The sequence below is a fragment of the Lynx rufus genome, unplaced genomic scaffold (genome assembly GCF_022079265.1).
Source record: "Lynx rufus isolate CCGP_SWC_20201006 ecotype Redwood Valley unplaced genomic scaffold, mLynRuf1.p SCAF_20, whole genome shotgun sequence".
NCBI classification, from domain to species: Eukaryota; Metazoa; Chordata; class Mammalia; order Carnivora; family Felidae; genus Lynx; species Lynx rufus.
The window spans coordinates 28,164,256-28,190,252 of NW_025814835.1; the positions used below are offsets into that span (position 1 = coordinate 28,164,256).

The window sequence follows — 25,997 nt, forward strand, 5'->3', positions numbered from 1 at the left end:
TGGCTAACATTTCATTTTCATGGTAAGAGGAGCAAAAGGCTTCATATGACCTTTGTACTCTTTAAAAAACAAAACAAAACAAAACAAAACAATAACAAAAATATTTCCTAGTTATCCAGTGATTTCTCTTTTAAGATCACTACCCTTTAAAATTTGTTAAAAGAATAAGAAGTATGTAGTGTTTTAAATAAAATGAAAAATACAACAGCAATGGACTAAAATACGTGATTATTTTAAACAAACAGTGCACAATCTGAGGAAGTTTGGTTAGGGCGCAATCATTTTTATATATACATGGAAGTCACATCATACACATACTGGAAAACAGAGATTAGGGGGCTCGTTGCATTTTAAAAAAAAGTTTAAACTAAAAGACAACATTGTGTCCCCAGCTCTTTCAAAAACTTTGTGACACAGTATAAAAAGCAGGCAACAAATTCATTTTGAAGTTACCTATGGTGGTGCTATTCTGCTAAAAGGAACAGTGAACAATGGACTAAGTTAGAAAATCAGACAGTTCATATTCACAACTGATGATAATAGAAGCAGAATTTATGCAATGCTCAACTGTAATAAATCCTGGAGTCCACTCAGTCTGGCCCCTTCCATCAGAATGGAAAGACAACTACTGGTGAGTAGATGTATACGCTCTAGGGCAGCCAGGATGACCTGAGAGCTAGTTACTGCTCTGTGGTTTCACACTGGAGGGGAGGGGAGGGAGGAGCTTAACTAAATTGGTGCCACAATCCAACCCGTGACCCAAGTGCACCACTTGAGCAGAGACACTACTTTGAATAATGTTCTGTGGAGCATAAAGAAGTACTGATGCTACCAAATGCCAACACTTTAGTTAAAAAACAATTCCTTTAAAAGAAATTTCAAATGTCATTGGACTTGTTTCCCACAGAATTCTATCAGTAAAATACCTTGCCAGAAGCCACACCCTCACTCTTCTGGATCTGGCATTGAAAGAAGAGCTCAAACAGTCTCTCTACAGTTAGTAGGTGGAAAAATCCCAACCCTGTAGGGGGAAAAAGGCTGAGTGTTTCTACCATCCCTCCCTCTCCCCTTTTTGCATGTTAACTTCTAAATCGCTGCTCTGGCAACCAGTCGGGTAGTCAGGATGCTGAAACAGGGGCAGGTGTGGGAAAAGTGCAACCTGGTGTAAAAACACAAGGCCACAGCGCTCTGCTCCCAATCCACTGTGCATATAGCACACCAGAAGAATTCTCTTTAGAAGATGACTACTGGGGGCTAAAGAAAGTGTGTCATGGGAAATCACCTGCTGTGTGGAATCAAACAAAACACACTATTAACATAAGAACAGGTAATGCGAAAATATTCTTTAAAATGGGGCTCTGCCCTGATACTGGGGAAAAAATAAGCTGCAAAAACTTCAAGTCATATAATCCACTCTATCCTTGTCCCAATGATTTTCCTGGAAAACACAGACCAGAAATTGTACATTTCTGCTTTGTCTAGCATTTTAATTCAAGTCAAAAACAATGTGTAACAGTAAAATTCAATAAATTAATCCTAAAGTAAAATGTGAAGGTCCAAGGATACACCAGTAGTGAATCTGCAGAAGGTCCTTTTTAGCTCTGGCCTCTGGATCTTTGGTTTTTGTCTAGAACTGTGGCCATGTGAGAGATCTGATATATGAGGTGCTAAAACTTGAGGTTCATGATCTTTTAAAAGCCTGATTAAAACTAGATTGGCAGAAAAATATTAGTTGATGAAGAACAGAGGCCAGATCAAATGAGATGCTACCAGAGAAGACCAAAGAACACATGCTCATACCCACTCCCATGGAAGAGGTATATGGAATAACTAAAGCAGCAGGAAGAAGGGTAAAGGGATAAATGAGTCTTTATAGAAAAACTGGAGAAAAGGCCAGGCAGGTGGAGCCAGGCAGACTCTGCCGCATGCGCTCGCAAGGGTGTCCCATTTGTCTCGGTGGCCACGCCACACCTACCCTGCACAGTACCATGTGCAGAACAGGCGCTTGGTACATTTAGTATGTCCACTAAATGACAACTGAAAATGGTACTTCTCGTGCTCTTAAGATAAGGAAGAGCCACCAAGGCATTTGGGGAGGGAGGCAAGGGCTACAGCAATGTTATATGGTAAATATGGAAACAACAACAATAACAAAAAGCAAACAAAAACCATGGAAAAACAAAAAGATGAGGTCTTCTAAGCCAATAGTACTTCACTCCTCCCCGTGCACAGTACATAGTGTTCTAACTAGGTATTGCTTGTAAAAGAATTCACTAGTAACTACAACATGTTATAGGAAAAAAGGTAGTAACTAATGCCACAAAACTCCAACACTGGCATTTCCTGAATTCCCTGAAGCTCCTAACCACCCTTTGCTTATTTAGATACTGTAAAACCTACAGTGTCATTTATGTGCTTTGCATCTGGTTTCTTATGGTTCATTTTGATTTTTCCACTTTTAGATGGTAGAGGAGAAAAATACCCAAATATAGCATCAGGTCTATTTCAGCTCAAGCGTTACTTAAAACAGTTGTTGTACATCCTTTACAGAGAGACCAGCTATGAAAGAAGGCACTGCCTTCTCAGACTTGTAAGTGCCCACAGTCTTAGAGACGAAGACAACTTTTCATATTCTACTTAAGTAATAGGTTTCTGTGTTCTCCTGTTATGTAAACAAACCAGGAAAAAAAAGCTGAGGGACAAAGATTTTCTTACTGATCTCTCAATGCTCTCCTTACATGCCCAGAAAACCTCATGGGTATCTAACTGAAATGCCTCTGCCCCAAAAGGAGACATTTTCCAAAAAATTATGAATTATTGCAACAAGGAGACCAACTAAGTCACCTTAGCAGTATTTATAAACACAAAGGGGCATATCAATTATTTGTGCTGTGGGAAATCAGCCAGGAGCAAAGTCAGGAAAGAAGGCAGAAGACTCAAGCTGAAAGAAAAGTAATACTTCTGTCTTCTATTTTTAAGGACAGGTTTTCAAATGCACATGCCCTACTAGGTGCCAATAAGGACCTGACTAAATGTGTGCAAATGCCCTAAGGTAGGAGTGCCAATGGGTGGGCTGACAGTGGTCAAGGCTAGATATTAATTTTATTACACAGAAAAATAAATACAAGATTCAAAAACTGAAATCCATTTCACCTGGTAGTTAAAATATTATTCTAAAAGGAAGGCAGAGTTTCCTAAGATTGAAAGTCACCAAGTAAAATGAAGTTGTCTAAGTTGTCTAATAAAATTCATCATTCTCCTATTCCTACTGAGGGAAAGAAGAAATTCTTTTCTCTGTGCTAAGTTATTTTCCTAAGTGACTTCTTTTAATTAAAAAAAAAAAAAAAAAAAAAGGAAGGGGGGGGCAATTTTCCATGAGTTTGGATTATACAAATGCCACAAACAGCTTCTGAGGCTGAAGCTATGACAATGAACTTCCATGTCACAAAGAGGAGGAGGAAAAGGAAGGGAACAGTGCAGAGGAGACACAGTGACATTGTATTACAGTAGGTATTTACGTCTGCTATCCTCATCCAAGGTAAGATCAACAACCTCCGCAGGTGAAGCCCAAGTCTGCTGGGGAGTCACAGCAGTCCATGACTGTGTTTGCCTGGTGCTGACATACTGCGTGCCCGAACCATGCTTCCAAGAAGAAACACTCTGAATCACACCTCCTCGAGGATGAACACACCTGCAATTGAGACGAAGAATAAAAGTATAAGCACGGTTAATCCCACTGTAGGAAAAATATAAGGCAATATGGCTTCACTAGCACTGAATGATACCTTCACAAAGATAAGCCTATATGAGTCTGTGAAATGTGAGTCTGTGAAACTTCCAACCAATATCCTTCCCTTTTTCCTATTTGTCTCCCTCCTTGCCTTTTGTCAAGTTTAGTCTAAAAGTGTCAGAAACTCCTGAGTTATCTCTAGATCTGTTACTGACAATGCATAGGTAACATGATGTTTCTCTGAACACATTTAAACCTCTGGGGTCTTCAGGACAGGGCAGAATACGAATCCAGAGCAAAACTGGGATACCCAAACAATCTTAATCTAACCAAACGACATGGTAAGAAATGTAAGTACAAGCTGTTTTAAAATAAGTCCTATGCCATACTGGGAAGAATACCTTCAAAGACAGTAATAGTAATACTCTTTTACAGATTGGATTTCTAGAAGTCTGTAAGTACTAGGTCATGCATAAAGGATCAATTTTCCTTATCCTGAAGGTCACAACAGAACACTTGGCTCATTCATCTGAAGTGCTTACGTGCTTTAGTTCAGTGAAAGTAGCAAGGTTGAAGTACTCAGTTAAGGTTCTTTAAAAGTGCTTCATCAGAGGGACAGAACTGCCTTGGTGATAAATCTCACCAAAAGTTCACTGGAAGAAAAAGGTTTCGAAACACTGACATAATGAATTCCACATTCCAGTCAAATGATAAAACTGAGCCTCCAGGATGAATCACTGAGTAACTGGATTCAGATGAGAGGAAGGCAGGCACTCAAGCTATCATTGCTACTTTTGTTCTCACATCCATCACATCCCTATGTAATATATGTAAGAAGTGACAGCTGGCAGGATTCTAGTCACATTAACTACTACAGTGGATGTTGAACAGCTGTTTAACAACCTGTGTACAATAAGCGATGCTGGGTCACTTGAGAATTCCAGCTTTGATACACTGCTACCTGCACTGCCAGGTTCAAAAGAACATTAGGGTAACAATGGACAAATTTTAGCTGCAGAACTGCCCTAGGACCCCTAAGCTCCTGGAAAGAGGTCCTGTTCTTACAAAGGTAGCTTGAAAACTACTCCCTTACCGAGTGAGGTGCCGAAAAACAGATCCCTCAGGGCCAGAGCAGAGCAGGGGGCAGAAGGTAGATTTGTTACCGTACCAGAGGCCCATCATCTGTTGAGAATGGGCTAAGCAGCTACTAGCCCAGAGGCTACTATGTTTTCAAAGATTAGCCAGTGAAAAGCATTAAAATAGGAGACATAAAGTCCAAAGGCTAATCCAGATCTGTCCAACGCATTAAGTACACTCAGATGGAAGTGATCATGTAATCACGGAAGAATGTCAGCCAAAGGAGTCCATTCAATGTTTACAGAAACAGTTTTGATGACTGATGGCACTAGAATACTGTTTCTTAAGCAGTCTCACCTCACTGGACAATCTCAACAGACCTATGAGGTAGATGTGGAAGTTACTATCCATACTCAATCGAAAGCAAAATGGAGGGTTAAAGCGGTTACATGATTTGCCCAGGGTCACACTGCATGTAAGTGGTGGGCCAAGGAGCTTCAAGCCAGGTCTGATGTGGAGTCCAATGCTTTTCACAACATCACGCTGTCACTTCACAAATGTGTATGTTAAGTTAGGTAAGGCAAAACACAGTGAGAGTCAGCAGAGTGCAAAGATAGGCCCAATTAACGACTTAAAAATATAAAGTTCTTCAATAATTCAAAAGCTCATCTGTACAAGTACTAATTAAAGTAATCGTAGCTAGAAATTTAGTAGAATTCAGAGAATGAATGACTACAGAGAGAATCGATGTCATCTTTGGCAGAATTCCTAGAAATACTTCTGAAATAAAAGAGGTATTTAGTTCCAACTGTTACTCTACACTGCTCCCTAAGTAATCATACAAGGGATTGACTTTAAAAGGGATCTGAGCCAATCTGCTCATTTTACAGAAGAGAAAACCAAGGCCAAAAGGCAACTGTCCAGGGTCTGAAGCAAGGTAAGCACAGAACCCAAACAAAACGAGGTCTCCGGCAGGGAGTTTATTTTCCACTAAGTAACTATGCCGTCCTCAGACTACAGCTGAAGTACTGTACTGTGTCTGGTTGTAAGGAGCACTGCTTAGCCCCTGGGAGTCATTACAGCAAAGCAGATTCTAGAAGGTACTGATACTATACACGAGTGAGAGGTGTAGAGCCACTATTTACTACTGAGGAATGATGGATAGAGGCAGAATAAGGAGATGAGGCACTTCAACTATCTAAATTGGATCACTTCTGTAGTTATGTTACAAATGATTCCAGTTACTGGAAACTACTTTAAGTACTGGACTACTTTAAGTAAAAAACAGAATTTGTTGGAAAGACACTTGAGGACCTCAAAGAACCTAAGAATGATGGGATAACTAGGCCTCATTCACTGGACTCAAGCCCCAACCTCTCAATCTGTTTCTCTTATTTCAAAATTTTAGATTCTCTGGAGAATGTGATGATTCCATCTTTAGTCAAAAGTTCTCCTGGCTCCTATTTAACTGTAACTAGAAGGTCAATTCCCAAAGAAGGGAGAATCGCCATGGAAGAAGGTGGCTACTCCATCTTGTACAGAGATCTCAAGAGCAGACTAACAACCATCAATCAGTTTACAGAGGGAAGCTTTAGGTGATCACGACTATGCAACAATTACAACTACTATCAAATGGAATCAACTTCCTTTTACGCTTTCAAGCAAGTGCTGGGACATCTATCAGGAATACGAAAGTATTCTAAGAAGACTTCCAAGGTTATCATTGAGTTTAAAATTTTTTTTTCAACGTTTATTTTTATTTTATTTTTGGGACAGAGAGAGACAGAGCATGAACGGGGGAGGGGCAGAGAGAGAGGGAGACACAGAATCGGAAACAGGCTCCAGGCTCCGAGCCATCAGCCCAGAGCCTGACGCGGGGCTCGAACTCACGGACCGCGAGATCGTGACCTGGCTGAAGTCGGACGCTTAACCGACTGCGCCACCCAGGCGCCCCTAAAATTTTTAAGAATACAGGCAAAACTCTCCTTTTAGAAGTCACGGGGTGCAGTGGTGGGAAGGCTCTGACAAGAAGGTGGTGCAAGAGGGACTTCTGTTTTTTGTTTTTGTTGTGTTGTTTTGTTTTGAGAGAGAGCAAGCAAGCCAGACAGCAAGCACAAGTGGGGAAGTGGGGTAGGAGGGGCAGAAAGAGGGAGACAGATGATCCCAAGCAGGCTCTGCCCTGAGCACAGACCCCCATGCGGGACTCGAACTCACGAACCGTGAGATCATGACCTGAGCAGAAATCAAGAGTTAGCTGCTTCAGTCAGTTAGCTTCAGTCAGTTAGCTGCTTCAGTCAGTTGACTGAAACACCTACGTACCCCGAGACTTCTGTTTCTTGATCAGAGTGCTAGTTACCGGAGTATGGGCAGTTTGTAAAAACTAAAGTGTACATTTATGACTTTTCTAAGTGTGTTAAAGTCAATAAAACACTCAAAAAATTTTTTATGATTTAATGACCTCAATCATCTTAAATAAAATGGTAGCTAAGAGATGGATGAGGCCAGAACAAGGCTTTTAACACATTCCCTTTTTAAATACACAGCAAAAGGACTCATGCTGGTAAACAAAGAGTGCTGGAGAAACATTTCAACTATTTTATAAGACAGTGTACATTATAGATCAACTTATACCAGATAGGGAAAGGTTTCAGGAGGAAAAGGGACCAGAACAATTGTTATAAGCCCTACAGAGATGCCCTATAAAAACAGAAGTGAGAGACTCAAAATTTTGTTAATCTATGCACATAAAATATACAGTTTCAGGTATTAACACATACCCTTTCCCTGTATGATGAAAGACACGGAGTGGGAACATACTCAGCTGTTTTTAAGTTTGTTTGTTTATTTTGAGAGACAGTGAGCGAACAAGCGGGAGAGGGGCAGAGAGAAGGGGAGGGAGAGAGAAACCCAAGCAAGATCCACGCTATCAGTGCAGAGCCCAATGCAGAGCTCAACCCCATGAACTGTGAGATCATGACCCAGGCAGAAATAAAAAGTTGAATGCTTAACCCACTGAGCCACGCAGGAGTCCCATACTCAGCTGTTTTTTTAATTCATCCAAACTAATTCTAGTGTAGATACAGGCTTTGTTTTCACAAAGCATTTAATCTGCATATGATTGACAATAGGTACAAAACATAATCTAGAGTCATATTTTGAGTCCTATATTCAAGAAAATGCTTAGGACTCACTTCCCCCCAAAAAACCTACTTTATAAACAGTAAGTTTTGATAGAATAATTTCCTGCTCTTCATATACTGAAACCAATAAAGGAGAGACTTCACAGTGGAAAAGAAAAAACAGAGAAAGAGGGCAGGCTCTCATGGTCAGCTTTAATACAGTTCATTTACTATCCTACGAAAACAACATTAAATATTAATCATTTTTGCTCTCATTTACAGAGCCTGAACGTGACCTCTTAGATAACATTCCTACTTATTTTTCCTAGCTAAAGATGAAGTGAATCTTCATGGCTTCCGAGAAATGCCTGTCTGCCTCCCCTGCTTTTTTAGGGTTAATGTTTACAATTAGTTCTAGGAAGCAATCCGTCTTAAATGCAGTACACTTCTAGCATCAACTCTTCTGTTGTGGGATGAACCAACATTAAGACAAATGAACACAGGACCAAAGACTACAGTGAGTGAGGTTAGGATCTTATTATTCCCAAAAGCCTCAGAGGACGGGTATCAAAGAAACTGTTCTAACAGTTCCATAACAGAAAGATCTGTGCTATATCCATTTATCTTCCTAGGGCAATTACCAATGAAGCTGGTAGAAGAAAAGGAAAAAGGAAAAAGAAAAGTATCGGCATGAGGGCCACAAATTAAAAGTTCTGGCAAAATTATGTGGGCACAGAGGAGCTAGAGGTGCTGTAAAAGTCTCTATAATTTGCAAAGAACATCTTGTGAAACTGGACTGTCCAAAAATTAACTCCTAGAAATGATAACATTTAGGTAACACAGCGAGTTAATTACAACAATACAAGGCAGCCATAAAAGATGCATTCAAACCATTAGTTCAGAAGGCATGCTTTCTAGTCTATGATTAGAAGAAACACAGAAGCTAAAGGAACATATCAAATCTAAATTAAAAGAACAGGTAAAGATATTAACATGCAAGAAAAGAAAAACTTAAAAAAAAAAAAAGACACACTGTAACTAAAATTACTGAGTGCAATGTCAAACAAAATTCTTCCAATAAGGAAAAACGGCAATGCAATGCAAATCAGAGCATTCCCAAAGAGAAAAGCTCAAGAACCAATTCTGAGTTTTTGAAAACTCTCAGCCCACAACAAGGTAGAATACCAAAAAGAAAAAATAAGAACAGGACAACTAAATCCAAACAAAACATCTATGCATGCAAATCAAATTAGAACAAAAAGATGTGGATCAAAACCTAAAACCTTTTTCCAAGCGATAACCCTGCCAGAAGCCCATCAATACTTCATAACTGCAACCCTAGACCTGTAAAAGAAATAAATTCCAGATGAGATACAGGCAGCCAAAAGAGTAACTCTGAAGCAACCAACAAGAAAACTTCTCCCCCCACCTGCTCCTCAGCTTTTAATCTCAATTATTTGGAAGATTATCATGCTTCCTCTAAAGAAAGTGCTAGAAAATGTTCAGAAAGACACAAAAGAGCCAGTAAGACTCTATTCAGTCCTCAACCCGAAGACAAAATAAAAGACCCTCTCAGAATGACACAAGCGTCAGCTCAAAGTACTCTAACGAAACTTCTCAACGCCAACATTCTATTGTATGGGCAGCATTAACCACCACTGAGATTTCATAATACATTTGTCACCTCTAAGACTGTATTTCCACAGGATTCAAACCAAAGTATCAGAATACATCTTTATGCTTCAGAGCCTGTGAGGAAAAAGTCCTTGAAAGTAATGTTATGTACTGTATGTTATTTAAAATGTAGTCAGCCACTTGACTTAGTTCAAGAGTGAAACAAACATATCTATAGAGTAAAATGACAATCTGGATAAAAGACCTAATAAGTATGGAGAAGGGTGTACTAGACAAAGTGTGTGTGTGTGTGTGTGTGTGTGTGTGTGTGTGTGTGTGTGTTGGGAGTGGGTAGGAACTTAAAATTTAAATTTCTGAGTTTTAAGAGAAATATAATGATAATTTTAACTCTGGATACCAAAAATATTGGTAGAAAAAAAGAAGCTAAGGAGTTCATGATGGAAGAAAAGTTGAACAAAGAAGCCAAGAAGAAGGGTGGCTCACTCTGTAACATTTGTAGGCACAAGTAAACAGTAAAGAAGGGAGACTTGATATAAGTTAATAGAGAACTGAACCAAGTAACATGTTTCGAGAGAGAAAGAGATTAAGTAATAAGCAACACAGGTTATTACCCACTCTTTGCTACTTCAGTAGGAACACATGACTAACAGTGAATTAAAATTTGAAATGTAACTCAAGACAAAATTGGTGAATGGATAATGTGCAAACTGAAGATAATTTACCTGTATCAATCTGTTAATAGGCAAGGTAAGGTTTACAGTAGGGAATAAAAGGATACTCATGTCTTCTTTATTGCAAGGAACAATGGTGAAATAAATAATGGCAAACACATGCTAAAGGAAAAAACCTTTCATCTAAAGAGGTAAGTCAACATGAAAGGAACAGATTAAAAAAAAGAGAGAACAGGAAACAGTACTTGATTAAGGCAGAAAAAAAAAAGGAAAAAGAATGAGATTAAGGAAAGACAGAAGAACGAAAATTCTTTCCCACCAGAAAAGGGGAAATAATCATTAAACACAGGAAAGAAAAAAGGAAGCAGCTATGCAGGAATACTTCTGGCATAAACACAGGACAGAAGATGGAAGTGGTTAGGTCTGATAAAGTGAACTGGCCGCTTTTGGGGAGAAGACATGTTAAACTATGACATAATTCTACAACCTTAAAGTCCCAACAGGTATGACCTGAAAAATGCTCTCAGAAAGGAGAATCAGTTCTAAGACAAAGGTACCTTCGATTTATACGCATGTGTATTTTGCCTGCGCTCTCTCCTGCTAAGTTCACTTTCTACATAAACAACAGAAGAAATGCTGGTGAATGTTTTCCTTTCTAACCAAAGAGTAAAACCAGATCTAAGAGCCAGGTAATGTAGATAATGTGTAGATATATGTATCTACTTGGGGAAATCAGGAAAGAAATCACAACTTAACTCTTGCAGCATAGAAGAAAAGTTGTTTGCTATATAGAACACAGATTTTCTGGAGTCTAAATTTTTGTTTTCTATATAAGTGTGTGTGTGTGTGTGTGTGTGTGTGTGTGTGTGTGTGTGTGTGTGTGAAATGTTCCTCAGGAATACCTCTGAGAGGACTATAACCAATTCTTAGGAACACTATCTAAAGCAAGAATCAGCAAATGTTTTTCTACATGGGGCTAGACAGTTAATTACCTTAGGCTTTGAGGGCTATCAGGTGTCTGTTGAAACTTCTTCTCAACTCTGCCACTGGAATGCAACAGCAGCCACAAACAATACGTAAATGAACAAGCATGGCTCCATCCCAATAAAATTTTATTTATGGATAAATATACTGTATTTACGTGAATTTCATAAAACTTCCACAAGTCATAAAACATCATTCTTCTTTTGATCCCGTCCCCCCTCAACCATTTCACAATGTAAACTAGGGGCGCCTGGGTGGCTCAGTGGGTTAAGCATCTGACTCCAGCTCAGGTCATGATCTTGCAGTTCATGAGTTTGAGCCCTGCCTTCAGGCTCTGTGCTGGCAGCTCAGAGCCTGGAGCCTGCTTCGGATTCTGTGTCTCCCTCTCTCTGCCCCTCCCCTGCTCACACTCTGTCTCTCTCTCAAAATATTAAATACTAAAAAAAAAAAAAATTTTTTTTTTTAATTAAAAAGTAAACTAGTCTTAGCACAAGGTCCATATAAAAACAGGCAGCAGACCAGTGGGCTATAGTTTGCTCACCCTTATCTTAAAGAATGACAAACTTCAAAAGTTATTTTCATAACTCTAGACAAATTTGATGTCTTGTGGCTTTTAATCCTAAAAATAGGACTGCCTGAGTCACATGAACATCACTAGAAATATACTATGTTAGGAATAGGCCAAAGTAACTCGCAGGTTTTAATGAACGACAAGAAGAGGTGCTTTAGGAAACAAGCAATACAGGTATGATGTCAGATGTATATTTCCCAATTGTTTGCTCCCAACACATTTCAAGATAAAGTGAAAGGCAAGAAAATATGAATGACAGGGGGAAAGGTAGGATGACACTATGCCATAAGAGAAAAATCTGTCAAGGTATCCAGACATTTGCTAAAAATATGAGGAAAACATCAGTTCTGTTTCACATGCATATATGGTTGAGATGTTCTTGATAGAAGATGCAACACATTCTCAAGCTCATTATCATGTCTAATCAAAAAGCATTTTCCAAGCCACAGGAAGCTACGAGATAGCTCCCACCATTCATGCCAGCCATGCCATGAGGACTACCACTTTCTTCTCACTTTATGGTTAAAATCAAATTCACATTTAAAATATCAGAATGCTCCACTGAATGTCCTACCTTGCATGTTCCTGAACTCCCACAATCTCCACTTCACTATCTGAAGAGGCAATGTTAATTTCTTCATTGAGTGGTACATTGCCAGCCGATGTCTTGTCACTTGCTAGGAATCCTGGATCCAAATGACCTGAGAGAGAAGGGGGGTAAAATAAGCACTACAGTCTGACTTCTTACAAGCAGCATGAAACACTCATTGACAGATTTCCCATCCAGGTTAATCACAGAAACAGAATTGCCACATGAGAGCCTGGCAGAGTGAAACTGTCAAGTCTCTCATTCTCTATTCATTAGGAGGAAAAAAAACTAAGTACTTTAGTAAATAGGTATATATAAACTATGATAATACTCTATTATATTTTATTCCGTAATGCTTTTTGCATTCAACTCTAGTCTCCTTTTAAATGACCTGTATAACAGGTTTGTCACCACCTAGAGGGCAATAAGGTTCTCTACTGCTTACTGGTAAATTTTATTATTTATTTATTTATTTATTTATTTATTTACTTACTTATTTACTTACTTATTTATTTATTTTTAAGTAGGCTCCACAACCATTGTGGGGCTTGAACTCATGACCCTGATATCAGGAATCACAACTCTTCTGACTGAGCCAACCAGGCACCACCACCACCACCACCACCCTCCCCACCCCAGGGTAAATTTTAACAGAACAAAATTCTAAAGCAGAAAAGCTCAAAGGCATAAATAGAATAAATAACAGAGGTACTCATTAATATCATATTTACACTGGAATGCTTTATGAAAGTTTTAACAAACTTCTTTTAAACAACTTTAACAGTTTTTCTCAAAAGGAATGTAGAATTGACAAAATCTGACCCAAAACCACATCTAAAAGAAAAGGCTAGAGGCAGATCACAATTTTTGTTCTGAGCAACTAAAACATAACCTGTACATTGCTGACAGCTCTTATTAGAAAGAGACCACATATTCTGAAAAAGCATGACAATTTGTGGCAGTGGGACATATAAGAACTTTTCCACAAGGGGCTTCACAAAGCATCTATTACACGGTAGAATATAACATTCTCCCAACTCACAGAAAACATGAGCTTCACAGAACTCTCTCTCAACAAAGGCTAAGAGCATAACATCAAAGTACACAGCCATATAAACAATTCTAACAAGAGTTAAAATAGTTCAGCTTATGTATCCAGCTCTTAAATGTTCTGACCTTTATGAAATAGAATATCTAGGAGTCAACATGAAATAAACCAAGTTGCAACAGGCACAAATTTTCAATTACTCTTTAAAGGGTGTTTTTATTTAAATATATTATCATCTGATACAATACTGTTCCTCCATATTTAAAAAAAAAAAATCCTTGGTGACACTTCATATAAACGAAGCACGTATCAGTAAGATTTTACACATACAACTCTCCCTTCTTCCTCCATCACCTTCACATCATTCATACCAATGTTTCAAGGTCACTGAGAAACCTTGTACTTCCATACTCCTGCGAACTTTTAGTATAACTCTCTTGGAAAATGATACACAGTCACAAAGCAAAAGTCTTACAATTTCTATACCCTCTGACCTTGTAATCCCATCTCTGAGAATTTAATTTAGTCCAAGGGAAAAAACTTTAAATAAGCAAAATGTTATGAGGTCCAAAGATAGTGACTACAGTCTATGTAGAAACTTGGGGAAACATATGCATAACACAGAAAGTGTCACGTACAACACTTTAAAAATATTTTGGTGCTGGGTGAAAGTTGTAAAAAGCAATCAAGCTTGACTTGGACTGTGGGTCTTTTTTACAATTCTTTAATATTACTTTTACTTTTTTCTTCAACTGAACATGACACTGATGAGAAAAAAGACTAAAAAGCTTAAAATGGCTTCCAGATACAACAGGTAATTGAGATTATATTACAGTTTGCAAGGGCTTGTTAAACTTTCTGTATTAACGAATAGCCTAAATAGGATTCTACACACTGGCAGTGGGTAAATATCTTTGAACGTCACAAGCAAATGAAAGGTGGCATTCACCAGATAAAGCCCAGTTTTGTTAAAATCTGGATTGGTTGCTTAAATGAAGTATGGCTAAACCTTGATTTGGTAAACTCAGATTCTTGCTCTGATGCCAATACCTTGTTTGTGGCCAAGTCTTTTGTCTAATTTCTAGTTCAACGTTGAAGTTAGAACTATCATCATATACACTATTCCTACTACACTTCTAGGAAAGAATACAAATTGATAGTCTCTTTTTTCAAACCTTCAACTTGTCCATATTCAATCTTTTCAGCAGCCTTGCTTTGTGCAACTATAACAATTTGCTTCTTCTATTTGTTCCTACAATAAGTACTTATTTATGACATGCTATGTACTAGGTGCTAAGAATACTATAGAGATCAAAGACAGGAGGTGCAGTGCCTATGCTCAACTCAACGAGCTCACGATATACTTGGGGATTCGAAAAAGCAGTACCTTATACTATGGCTTGAAAATTGCTGGGGGGTCTGGGGGGCTCAGTTGGTTCAATGTCCAACTCTTGATTTCAGCTCAGGTCATGATCCCAGGGTCGTGGGATCGAACCCCGCTTTAGACTCTGCACCGAGCATGGAGCCTGAGATTCTCTCCCTCTGCAGCTCGTTCTCTCTCTCTCTCTCTCTCTCTCTCTCTCTCTCTCTCAAAGTAAAAGGGGATGGCTCAGTCTGTTAAGTGTCCATCTCTTGATTTTGGCTCAGGTCATAATCTCACAGTTTGTGAGTTTGCACCCCGCATCGGGCTCCATGCTGACAGTGCACAGCCTGCTTAGGATTCTCTCTCTCCCTCTCTCTCTGCCTCTCCCCTGCTCACTTTCACTCTCAAAATAAATAAACTTTTAAAAAAAGTTTAAAAAATAAAAAGAAAAAAAAAGAAAATTGCTCAGAGAGCAATTTAAAGATATGGAAAAGGGAGGGAGTACCTGCGTGGCTCAGTCAATTAGGGGTCTGACTCTTGATTTCAGCTCAGGTCATGATCTCATGGTTCATGGGTTTGAGTCCAGCATTAGGCTCTGCACTAACAGTGTGAAGCCTTCTTGGGATTCTCTTTCCCTCTCTCTCTGCCCTGCCCCCACTCACCCTCCCTCCCTCTCTCAAACAAACATTTTCAATGCTTTTTTTTTTTTTTTAATGTTTATTTATTTTTGACACAGAGAGAGACAGAGCATGAACGGGGGGAGGAGCAGAGAGAGAGAGGGAGACACAGAATCCCAAACAGGCTCCACGCTCTGAGCTGTCAGCACAGAGCCCGACGCGGGGCTCGAACCCACGGACCGTGAGATTGTGACCTGAGCCGAAGTCGGACGCTTAACCGACTGAGCCACCCAGGCGCCCCTAAACAAACATTTTCAAAAAAATAAAAAAGACATAGAAAAGGGAAATTTCCCAGACTTAAGAATAATCAAAGACACAGAGCTCTCAGGAAACAGTAGGCACAGATGAGAGGAAGTAGCAATACGGAACACTGTGTTGCCCTTTAGGGTATAAAAGTTCAGTGAGATGTGGGGTAATAATATAGTAAAAGCAGTAATGGGAAACAAGGCTGGCAAAGTCAACAGAGTTCAGATCATAGTAAGAAGTCTGGAACTTGACCTTGAGAAGTAGGAAACCACTGAAGAATTTAAGCACTGACATGATCTGATTTTCCATTTTTAAAAATTGCTTTTTGGCGTGTAGAAATGGAACTAATATCAAAGCAGGGAATATTAGAGGCAAGAAAACCAGTTAGACTGCTATCCTGGATGAGAAAGGACTATGGCTGAACTAGAAAAGAAACAAAATGGGGAACAGTCTGTGTGCGTGTATACACAGACAGTTAGTAATGGTGGGCAATTCAAAGTAAAAAATGATGGCTAGGTTTCTGATTTAGGTAACCAGATAGAGTAACAGTGCCCTTTGGTGCACCAATGAACAGCTGAGGATGGTTGCTTAGGACGTGATAAGGACATGCTTCTGAGATGTCCACGGGGCAGCTGGAGGTACTGTTCTAAAAACTCATGTCAGAGCTCGAGGGAGAAATAAAGAGTCCTCAGCAACAGCTGGGAAGGTAAAAGTTAACAAGAGGAACGAAGAGGGCCTAGAGCAGAATGCTGACGAACACCAATAATTAAGGGTGGGCGCATGAAGGGGAGCTCACCAGGTTAAGTGAGAGGTAGTAAGAAAACCTTAAGATGTGAAGCCAGGACACCATGGAATGATCATTTCTAGGAAGAAGTGCTTATCAATGCCCAACAGAGAGGTTCAGTGAGAAGAGGGACTAAGTAGAGTCCACTAGAATCAGTAGTGAGATGACTACACATATACCTTGGCAAGAAGAGCCTCAGGAGCGATAGGTATAAAGCCAATGTGGCAAGGCAAGCTGAATGATAATGCAAAGTCAGGAAGAGCAGACACATTTAAACAGTTATGCTATGAAAGAAAAGGCAACAGGATAGTACTGAGAAAGAAAAAAATGCGTTTGAGGGAGGGGAATGCATGTGTATGAATAATCTTAAAAGATGGGAGAGACCTGGCCAAATTTGGGGGGGAAAGGCAGAGAACAAACAGATGTGATGGCAGAAGGCTGAGGCAATCTGCATCTGTGAAGAATGTGGGAAGGCCATGTGCAGAGCACAGGTATGGGTAGGGTAGCAGGGTGGGGGTTCAGAAAAGTGAAGGAACACTATGAAGAAAGAACTGCCTAAGGAAAGACAGGATCTGCTGGGCAGCACTGAGAGCAGGCTGCAGATTAGGAAGTTAAACTCAACCCTCAGCTCTGCAGCTATGTGATTTTCTTCCAGCTACGTTAAGCAGCGTGACACAGGCTCCAAGTGTGCGTACAGGGATCTGACTTTGCCAGCTGGGTACACCAGGAAGGCTGGGGAACTGGCGAAGGAGAGGTGAGCTTAAACATGCTAGAGTGGGTAAGAAGTGAAGCCAGCAGGGGGCTGGCAAAGGACCTGGTGGCAGGTCAGTGAGGCAGAAGAGCAGTGCAAAGGAAGTAACAGCATGAGAGGACAGAAGAGGCCCCCGTGGAAAAGGAGAAAGCAAGAGCAAGAATAGGAGGAAAACCAGTGGTTAGGGGAAGTAAACACCATAATTCAACCCTCTTGGCTACCCACAAACACAAGCCTCTGGGACCCATCCATTGCTCTCCAGTCTGGTCCTCTACTCGGCTGCTACTCTCCCTTGCTCCATCCAGCCACCCACTACTTACCTTCCTACAACCTTTCTACTGCCCTCTGGAATGTCAGCTCCATGGAAAACTGCACTGAGCTTTTCCTTTCACCTCCCCTGTGGAAACTGAACTCCTGAAAATGCCACCTAGCCTGACTGCTGCTAGGTAGCTGCTCCTACACCTGACTTTCAGGACCAGAATCACTGACAAATCCTGTTGTCCATCCTCATGTACTAACACCAGCAGCCCCTATCTCCCAGGGCACTTCCCTTGACTGCCAAATACCAACTCCAGGACGGTTTCACTCATCCATGAAACATTACTGGCACCTCACTTAGTCTCTATTTTATGTCCCGCTATCATGATTCCTTATTCTTATATGAGTGCTCATTATTTATGTGGACAACCACTCCAAAATTCTCCATGCCTACTCTCTAAGCAGCTGAGCCCCAAGAGGCACTTAAAACTCCCTGTAGGGGCGCCTGGGTGGCTTGGTCGGTTAAGCGTCCAACTTCGGCTCAGGTCATGATCTCATGGTCCGTGAGTTCGAGCCCCGCGTCGGGCTCTGTGCTGACAGCTCAGAGCCTGGAGCCTGTTTCAGATTCTGTATCTCCCTCTCTCTCTGCTCCTCCCCTGTTCATGCACTGTCTCTCTCTGCCTCAAAAAAAATAAATAAATGTTAAAAAAAATTTTTTTTTAAAAATAAAACTCTCTGTAGTAGGGGCACCTGGGTGGCTCAGTTGGATAAGCGTCCAACTTCGGCTCAGGCCATGATCTTGCAGTTTGTGGGTTTGAGCCCTGCATTAGGCTCTGTGCTGACAGCTCAGAGCCTGGATCCTGCTTGGGATTCTGCATCTCTCTCTCTCTCTCTCTCTCTCTCTGCCCCTCTCCCGCTTGTACTCTGTCTCTCTCTCTCAAAAATAAACAAACTTTAAAAAAACACACAAAACAAACCTCCCTGTGGTAGACTCACAGCAAAGGGCTCAGCCCTTACCATCCCCAAAATAAACAAGATAACTGAATTAAACCAAACTAAAAAAGCAGGTTGTGGGAGACATGGTTTCTATAACTATAGTTATTACTATAATTGTAACTAAAATATAGTTATATTTGATTACCCAAATCTTTTCAACAGTAATTAAGAAAACACGACAAGAATACGACAGAATTAGTTCTTAGTGCCTCTGTGCCCAGTTCTATCTCCATAGTTCTTTTTTAATTTTTTTTAATCTGAGGGTAGCCCGCAATTTTAATTTATGATTCCAACTTGTGAAATGTTCTGCCCCAGTCATCAGTATTTCTAAATAACCGGTCTTCACTGATTAGGTCCCTCATTATTATAACCATATCACCTACAGAACCTCATTTCAGATCTAGAAATATCATCACTCTTTTTTAAAGAAAGGGGAAGAAATGAAAATTACTATGCTACTTTTGCTCACAATTTTATTACAATATCTTAAGAAAAACAAGGTAACTGTCACCAATATTTAAGATTCTTCTAACTTTATTCATTCATTATGGATCTAGAAACTAGTAATTTACATACTGACTTCACATTAGAGCAATTCAAATCATTCTGGCGGTGCAATCTGGGCCATAAAAATTGTAATCCAACCTTGCTGGTATTTACAGAACTTGTGTGATGTTCTAAAATTGATCACTTAAAATCAGGTTCTCTGATAACCAGTATCTTTACTGCTTAGTCTAAAAATCGGTATCAAATAGGAGCTCCTGGGTGGCTCAGTTGATTAAGCATCCGGCTTCGGCTCAGGTCAGGATCTCGCGGTTTTTGAGTTCGAGCCCCGCATCAGGCTCTGTGCTGATGCTCAGAGCCTGAAGCCTGCTTCAGATTCTGTGTCTCCCCTTCTCTCTGCCCCTCTCCTGCTCATGCTCTGTCTCTGTTTTTCAATAATAAACAAAAAAAATATTTTTTTTAAATCAGTATCAAATAAAATAAGGGATACTGAGGAAAGTGATAGGGACTAAATACAAATTTCTTGGTGAGTATTAACTCTAGACTAATGGTGTGAGAGTTGTGCCACATTTCCTGTCAGAGCCATTAGATAAAATGTGCCATTCAGATAACAAGTCAGCTGAGACCCCACCAAGTCTATGGGATGCCATGCTCTACAAGAGACACCAAGGCTTTCTCCAACGGCCAGGAATACATCCCCTCTTCTTTCTATTTCAGACCCAGGACTATTAGTCCTTTTCTCTCAGCGTAACACTCTTCAGAATGCCATACATTCCTCTGGGAGCTCCTGTGCAGGGCTTAGTTCTCTGGCCCCTGGGCCATCCTCCACTGTCATCCCTCCAACTCGTGACCTCATAGGAATCCAATGACAGAGCAATGGCCAAAGCATACACAAAAGTGAGTCTCAAAGATGCTATGGAGTTCTCAAACTGTCAATGGCAATTAATCTTTCCTGTTTCAGGATAAGAATAAGCCCTGTAGAGAAAGTGTAAATACCACAATTACCATATATTAAACTGAAAGTAAATCACAGGACTTATATTTTATTGGGGCAGGAGGCCCTCTCTATGCAGCTCTTTGCCTGTGTGGCTCTTTGGAAAGATAACTTCATGTACTCTATAAGAAAATTCTAAATTTTCGTCCTCCCACTACAGACCTTTTCAACACACAAGTCAAAAAGAAACAGCATAAAAAAGTAACTAAATCATCATGGCAAACATTTTTTTTCTTTTTGTCTTCAAAGAAATAATGTAGCTACTTTTTTCTTAAGGACAAATCATTTTACTTTTTCTTTTTATTTTTTAGAGAAAGTGTGCACACATAAGTGGGGAGGGTGAGGGGGGGAGGGAGGAGGGAGAAGTGAGGAGAAGGGAGGAGAAGGGAGAAGGGGGGAGAAGGAGGGAGAGGGGAAGAGAAGGGAGGAGAAGGGAGGAGAGAGAAGGGAGAAGAGAGAAGGGAGAAGAGAGAAGGGAGAAGAGAGAAGGGAGAAGGGGGGAGAAGGGAGAGGGAATATCTTAAGCAGGCTCCACACTCAGCACGGAGCCTGATCCCATGACCGTGGGATCATGACCGGAGCCGAAATCAAGATTCAGACTCTCAACCAACTGAGCCACCAAGGCACCCCAATGTAGTTATTTTTTAAATCACAAATCTACTGAGGAAGAACCAGTCCTGAACTGATTTGCAGCACATTAAAGGAAATTATTACATACCGGATGACAACAGCCTCTTAAGTATAAAAAAGGTTAATATCTCAAGTCACTATTCACTTAGTTTTAAACCAAGTAGTAAATTATTACCTTGTATTTAGTTTTTTCAGTAAGAATGTTTTAAAAAAGCTTTAAAAAGTAGGGGAAGAAGGGGGCCTGGGTGGCTCAGTCGGTTGAGCATCTGATTCTTGACTTCGGCTCGGGTCGTGATCCCAAGGTTGTGGGATCAAGCCCCACGTGAGATGCTGAGCGTGGAGCCTTCTTAGGATTCTCTCTCTCCCTCCTTCTGTCCCTCCCCCCACTCATGTACCCTCACTTTCTCTCTAAAATAATAAAATGAAAAAAAATTTTTTTTAAAGTTGGGGAAGAGAGGGTCAGAAATCTAAAATCATATATAGTCCATACAAAACAGGTAAAAATAAGTGGAACCTGAACAAATTTATCTCCTTCACAAGACTGCTACATTGACTTTAAAGTGCTAATAAGAGAAACATGGCCAATCTAGCCTAAATATAAAAAGCCCTACACTAAGAACAGGAAACAAGATTTGTTTCTCTGCACTACAACTAGTGTTATGGACAAATCAAGATTATCATCTGTATTTCAGGGATGGGAACATGTTCAATAACCTACCTTCTTGACAAGAAGGCCGATGGGGAAAAAAACTATCATTTCTGTATTAGTTTTAATTTCCTTGGGGGCCGGGGGAACACTCTAATTCAGTTTATCACAATTACAAGCTTTCTACACCAAGAGTACTTCAGACTTCTGCTGGTCTTAGCTTCATCTGCATTTACGTTCACAGTGAGCTATTACTAGCAATATATAAAAATTAAGCCATTTTCAGATCTACTGATAGTTTCCTAAACATGTCCAATGCAAGAGTTACCTGGGGGTGATTACCAAAAACAGGTTTTTCAGACCCCATACCAGATCTACTTACAGAATCTTCAGGGAGAAATCTAGGATTCTGAATTTTTATCAGCACCCTGTGTAATTTTGACACCCAGGTCAAGTATCGAACATTCCTGTAGCCAGAGCAACTCATTCCAGGGGAGGACAGTAAATTAGAAATTCACAGATTAGGTCCATTAGTCACCTGCTTCCTTACTCAGCCTACTTCAGCATGAATATATTAGCATAATGCCCGCTAGCATTCCTGAAGGCCTGTGTGCTATATTCTGTACTAAGTACAAACAATAATCTTTCGGGGTGTATACTAGTTTTATTCCAGTTCCACAGACAGGGAAACAACTGTCATTTATTGGAGTTCACACAGTATGTGAGTGGCTGCTGCTTCAAAATAAGATGCTTGTTGGCAGCAAGCTGCCACCTACAACACTATGCGATTCCAGCACCAACCAAGAGAAAAGTAAACACATGGCAAGAGTTGAAATGGAAAGTTGAGATCTTCTGTTGACCAGTGGCTTTCTTAATTTCAATTCTTTTTCTTGGTTAAAACTAAAACTAAAGAGTAAAAACTCTTTTGCATACTGGAACATCACATAATTGCTTAAGGATCCTAAACACAGTGGGGCTGCGGACATCATCTGAGATGCTGCTACTGATTAACCCCTGAATAGTTCAGTGACTGGGTTTTTATTTTGTTGGGAGGGACAGTAGGATAACTCAGATTAACCATCAGAACATTTATCTTAAACTAAAACCACAAGAATGACATCTCATTGATGCTAACAGTTCAAATCTCAAAACTATAAAATTGGCAAACAAGCATAAATTCTGTTAACATTTTGCTGTGGCACTGTAAGTATATTCAAAATCTGCAAGATGGGTTCCCATTATGACAATTATATCAAGACTAGAGAATATTAGAGGTTTTCTTTATTACTCACATACCTGCATTGTCAGATTTAGAAAAAAGGACTTTCATGAGCCAATAAATGGCTTCATAAGAAAATGTCATCGGGATCTGTTGAACAGTGATGACCATGTCTTATGATATACAAAAATCTACACACAATTTATGGCCCAATACATACATATGTTCTCTATATATTATATCCTAGAGAAATTAATCACACACATGTATCAAGAGACATACAAGAAATGTTAATGGTAGCATCATTAGGAACAGCACTCTAAATGTCCAAAAAGAGAATGGGTAAGTCAACTGTGATATATTCATACAGTGAATACTAAATAGTAAAAAATGAATGAACTAAAGCCATACTTATCAACGAGAATAAAACTTGAAATGTTGAAAAAAGTTACAAATGATTACCTTCTATGTAACAGCAATTAATATTAAAACATGCTTGTTTACAGATATGTAACAAATGCAGTAAAAATATAAATACATACACAGGAATACCAATATCAAATACCAAATTCAAGACAGCTTTGGAGTGGAGAGGGAAAAGGAAGGGGAACAGAGTTGAAGCCATGGGTGTTCCCCCTCACATATTTTTGTCACATTTCATTTCTTAAGAATGGTGGTAAATACCTGAGTGATATACTCTTAAAATTTTGTATAACTGAGGGGTACCTGGGTGGCTCAGTTAGTTAAGAGGTTAAGTGGTTAAGCTTAAGTGTCCAACTCTTGATTTCGGCGCAGGTCATGATCTCACAGTTTGTGAGTTCGACCCCCATACTGAGCTCCATGCTGACAGTGCTCACTCTCTCACTCTCTCTCTCTCTCTCTCTCTCTGCCTCTCCCCTGCTCACACACTCAGGCTCTCTCTCTCTCTCTCTCTCAAAATAAACTTAACAAACATTTTTTTGTGTTACTGAAATTCAAAAACACAACCAAAAATAGAATTAAGTACACAAAGGCTAGTGATGTTTTAAACAACAAGCTAACAATTACTTGAATCTTAAAATGTGATGCTATCCCCAATGCTGGTAACTTTAAGGATACTTTAAGACCCCACAACCTGCATTATTAGGTTGAAATATCTGAAACTGCTGGGTTATAGGTCAAAAAGTCAAATATTAACAATTCCATGTGGTTTAAACTAATATTAAAACTCTCTCTATAAAAAACAAAAGTTAAATTTTGATGTGTTCTCCAAGAATTTACTATGCAGTGGTCTACATTTTAATGGAAAGACTAAGAAACAAGGAAATAAAACGGAAATAGAATGGACCATTTGTCAATGGATAAAATATGAAGATAAATTTCCCAGTATACAGAACAAATATATAACTTAGAAACACATATTGCACAAAATGTGGTCAACCTACTGTCCTTTGATATAAAATATTACTGCTTAATTTTTAAAAGTACTTACACATAATAAATCCTTAAAAGATCCTTGTTGAGCAAAGCAAGTCTTTATACATATAAAAATTGAAGTCCAGAGGAGAAACACCTTGTCCAAGGTCAAGGTCAAATAGTTAGCAGTCTAAACCTACTTAAAACTAAATCTAGGTCCTGCTCCAAAATTAGTCACTATAAATTAATCAGAAGTTCAACCAGAGATTTTTATTTTGTTCCAATCAAAGATTATGAAAGGAAGAATTAAGGACAAATGATCTGTGGAGTTATGTCTTCTTTTTTATTTCTTAACAATTTCAGTATAACAAGTTCTAAGCCCATTATTATTTTTGCAAAACTCATTTGCCATAAACATATTTTAGGTAGTGATTTACAGGATTAGCTCATAAAAGCCAAGGCTATTTATAATTTAACTATAAAACTATATTCCTTCTGTAGACTACAAAAGTAGTCTCTCCATCCCCTCACCCTCTTTTCTCAAACTTAAGAACTAGTGCTTTAAGAAAAAGGTTTAAATGAGAAAGAATGCTGAAAAAGTACTGAGGAACACACTGCAGGACAGTTGGAGTTGGAGGGAAGGTTTTTAAAAGTAATGCAATGTTTTTTTTTAGTGAATAAATATCACTCTTCAGAATTATTATAGAGCCCAGATAAATTATGCAAGACAGGGATAGAGATTTTCCTGAGATACGAGAAGCAGAAACTGAAAGAAAAGGGTTGGAAAAGACAAACATGAGAACTACTGGAGAGGAATGGACAGGGACACTGGCACCCCTAGAAGCAGAAGAAACAGTGCAGCCCTTCTTAGGAACAGCCCCAGGGGGCAGGTGTAATCAGCTCCCTCCCCGTACTGCAAGGTTGCTATACAGATTAAGTGAGGGAACCCCTGGAGAAGGGGAGGGTGGGGGAGTATTAAGGTCATCTGAGTAGTTAACGTATGTTAAGCATTTTATTTTTTATTTTTTATTTTTTCAACATTTATTTTTGGGACAGAGGGAGACAGAGCATGAACAGGGGAGGGGCAGAGAGAGAGGGAGACACAGAATCTGAAACAGGCTCCAGGCTCTGAGCCATCAGCCCAGAGCCTGACGCGGGGCTCGAACTCACGAACCGCGAGATCGTGACCTGGCTGATGAAGTCGGACGCTTAACTGACTGCGCCACCCAGGCGCCCCTAAGCATTTTTAACCCAAGAAATAGGTATACTGAAATCTACCTGTGCCTACAATTAATTCTCATTTTTGCTTCCTTCATATTAGGAAAGATGAATGACAGACACGCTACCCACATCTCCTCTTCAGTTGTAAAGGGAACCCTGGATAGTCACAATCATCGAAAGCCAGATGTCTCTAGTTGGCCTGCTCTCCTCAGCAAGGTCCACTACAAGGAAAACAGCTGCCAGGACACATGCACAGTACACCGTTAGAGAAGGGGGAGGGGAGGGAGACCAACCTGCCTCCGCATTCAGCTCCTCTAGAAGCCCGCTGGTCCTCCAGGTAGCTCCTGTGTCCTGGCCTCCTACAGAATTACTGTGCTCTTGAACTACCGCAGCCGCCAATAAATTGTCCACATTTACCACTTCTGGGTCAGAGCTGGTGTCAGACATATCATAATGAGCTACAACTGGAGGTCCATCTAGGGAGGAAAGAAAATGTATACTTGTATCTAACTTGTGGGGTGAAAAATACTTCTGCAACTAAGAGCCCTCTAAATGCCAGTTGCCTTTATCTTATTACTCTACCTGGTCAGAAAAGCTGCACTTTATACATCTAATATTTTGTACATGATGTGAAAGTGGAAAAGATAACCCAAGCTTATAAGATGAGGGACACATTTGAAAAGGAGAAAAGGAGTGTTATTATGAAGAACAGAAGACAAGACTGTACTGAACAAAGTTACACTGAATTCTCGTCACATTCCTATAGAGCAAAAGACTATGAAAAAGGAGAAGACTCCACAGAGAAAGTAAAACTGATTTTTTAAGGAAAAAAACTGATGCAAACTATTAAAAGTCAATTTATAGTTTTTCAGAGAATGAATCTAGTTCT

General features: G+C 39.8%; 1 protein-coding gene across 4 annotated transcripts in view; it reads right to left on the reverse strand.

Annotated features, from left to right (window-relative positions):
• Positions 1-200: 200 nt before the first annotated feature.
• Positions 201-25,997, reverse strand: part of ARK2N (arkadia (RNF111) N-terminal like PKA signaling regulator 2N) — an 86,329-nt gene continuing 60,532 nt past the window's right edge. Inside the window, exons 3-6 of one of the 4 annotated variants that reach the window (XM_047086133.1) lie at positions 25,402-25,584; positions 12,362-12,488; positions 11,225-11,278; positions 201-3,691 (exon numbers count right to left, since the gene is read on the reverse strand). In XM_047086133.1, coding sequence (XP_046942089.1) covers positions 3,502-3,691; positions 11,225-11,278; positions 12,362-12,488; positions 25,402-25,584 — 554 coding nt within the window. In that variant the 3' untranslated portion in view covers positions 201-3,501. The remainder of the gene's footprint in view (positions 3,692-11,224; positions 11,279-12,361; positions 12,489-25,401; positions 25,585-25,997) is intronic. The other 3 variants (XM_047086135.1, XM_047086134.1, XM_047086136.1) reach the window with 3 other exon arrangements.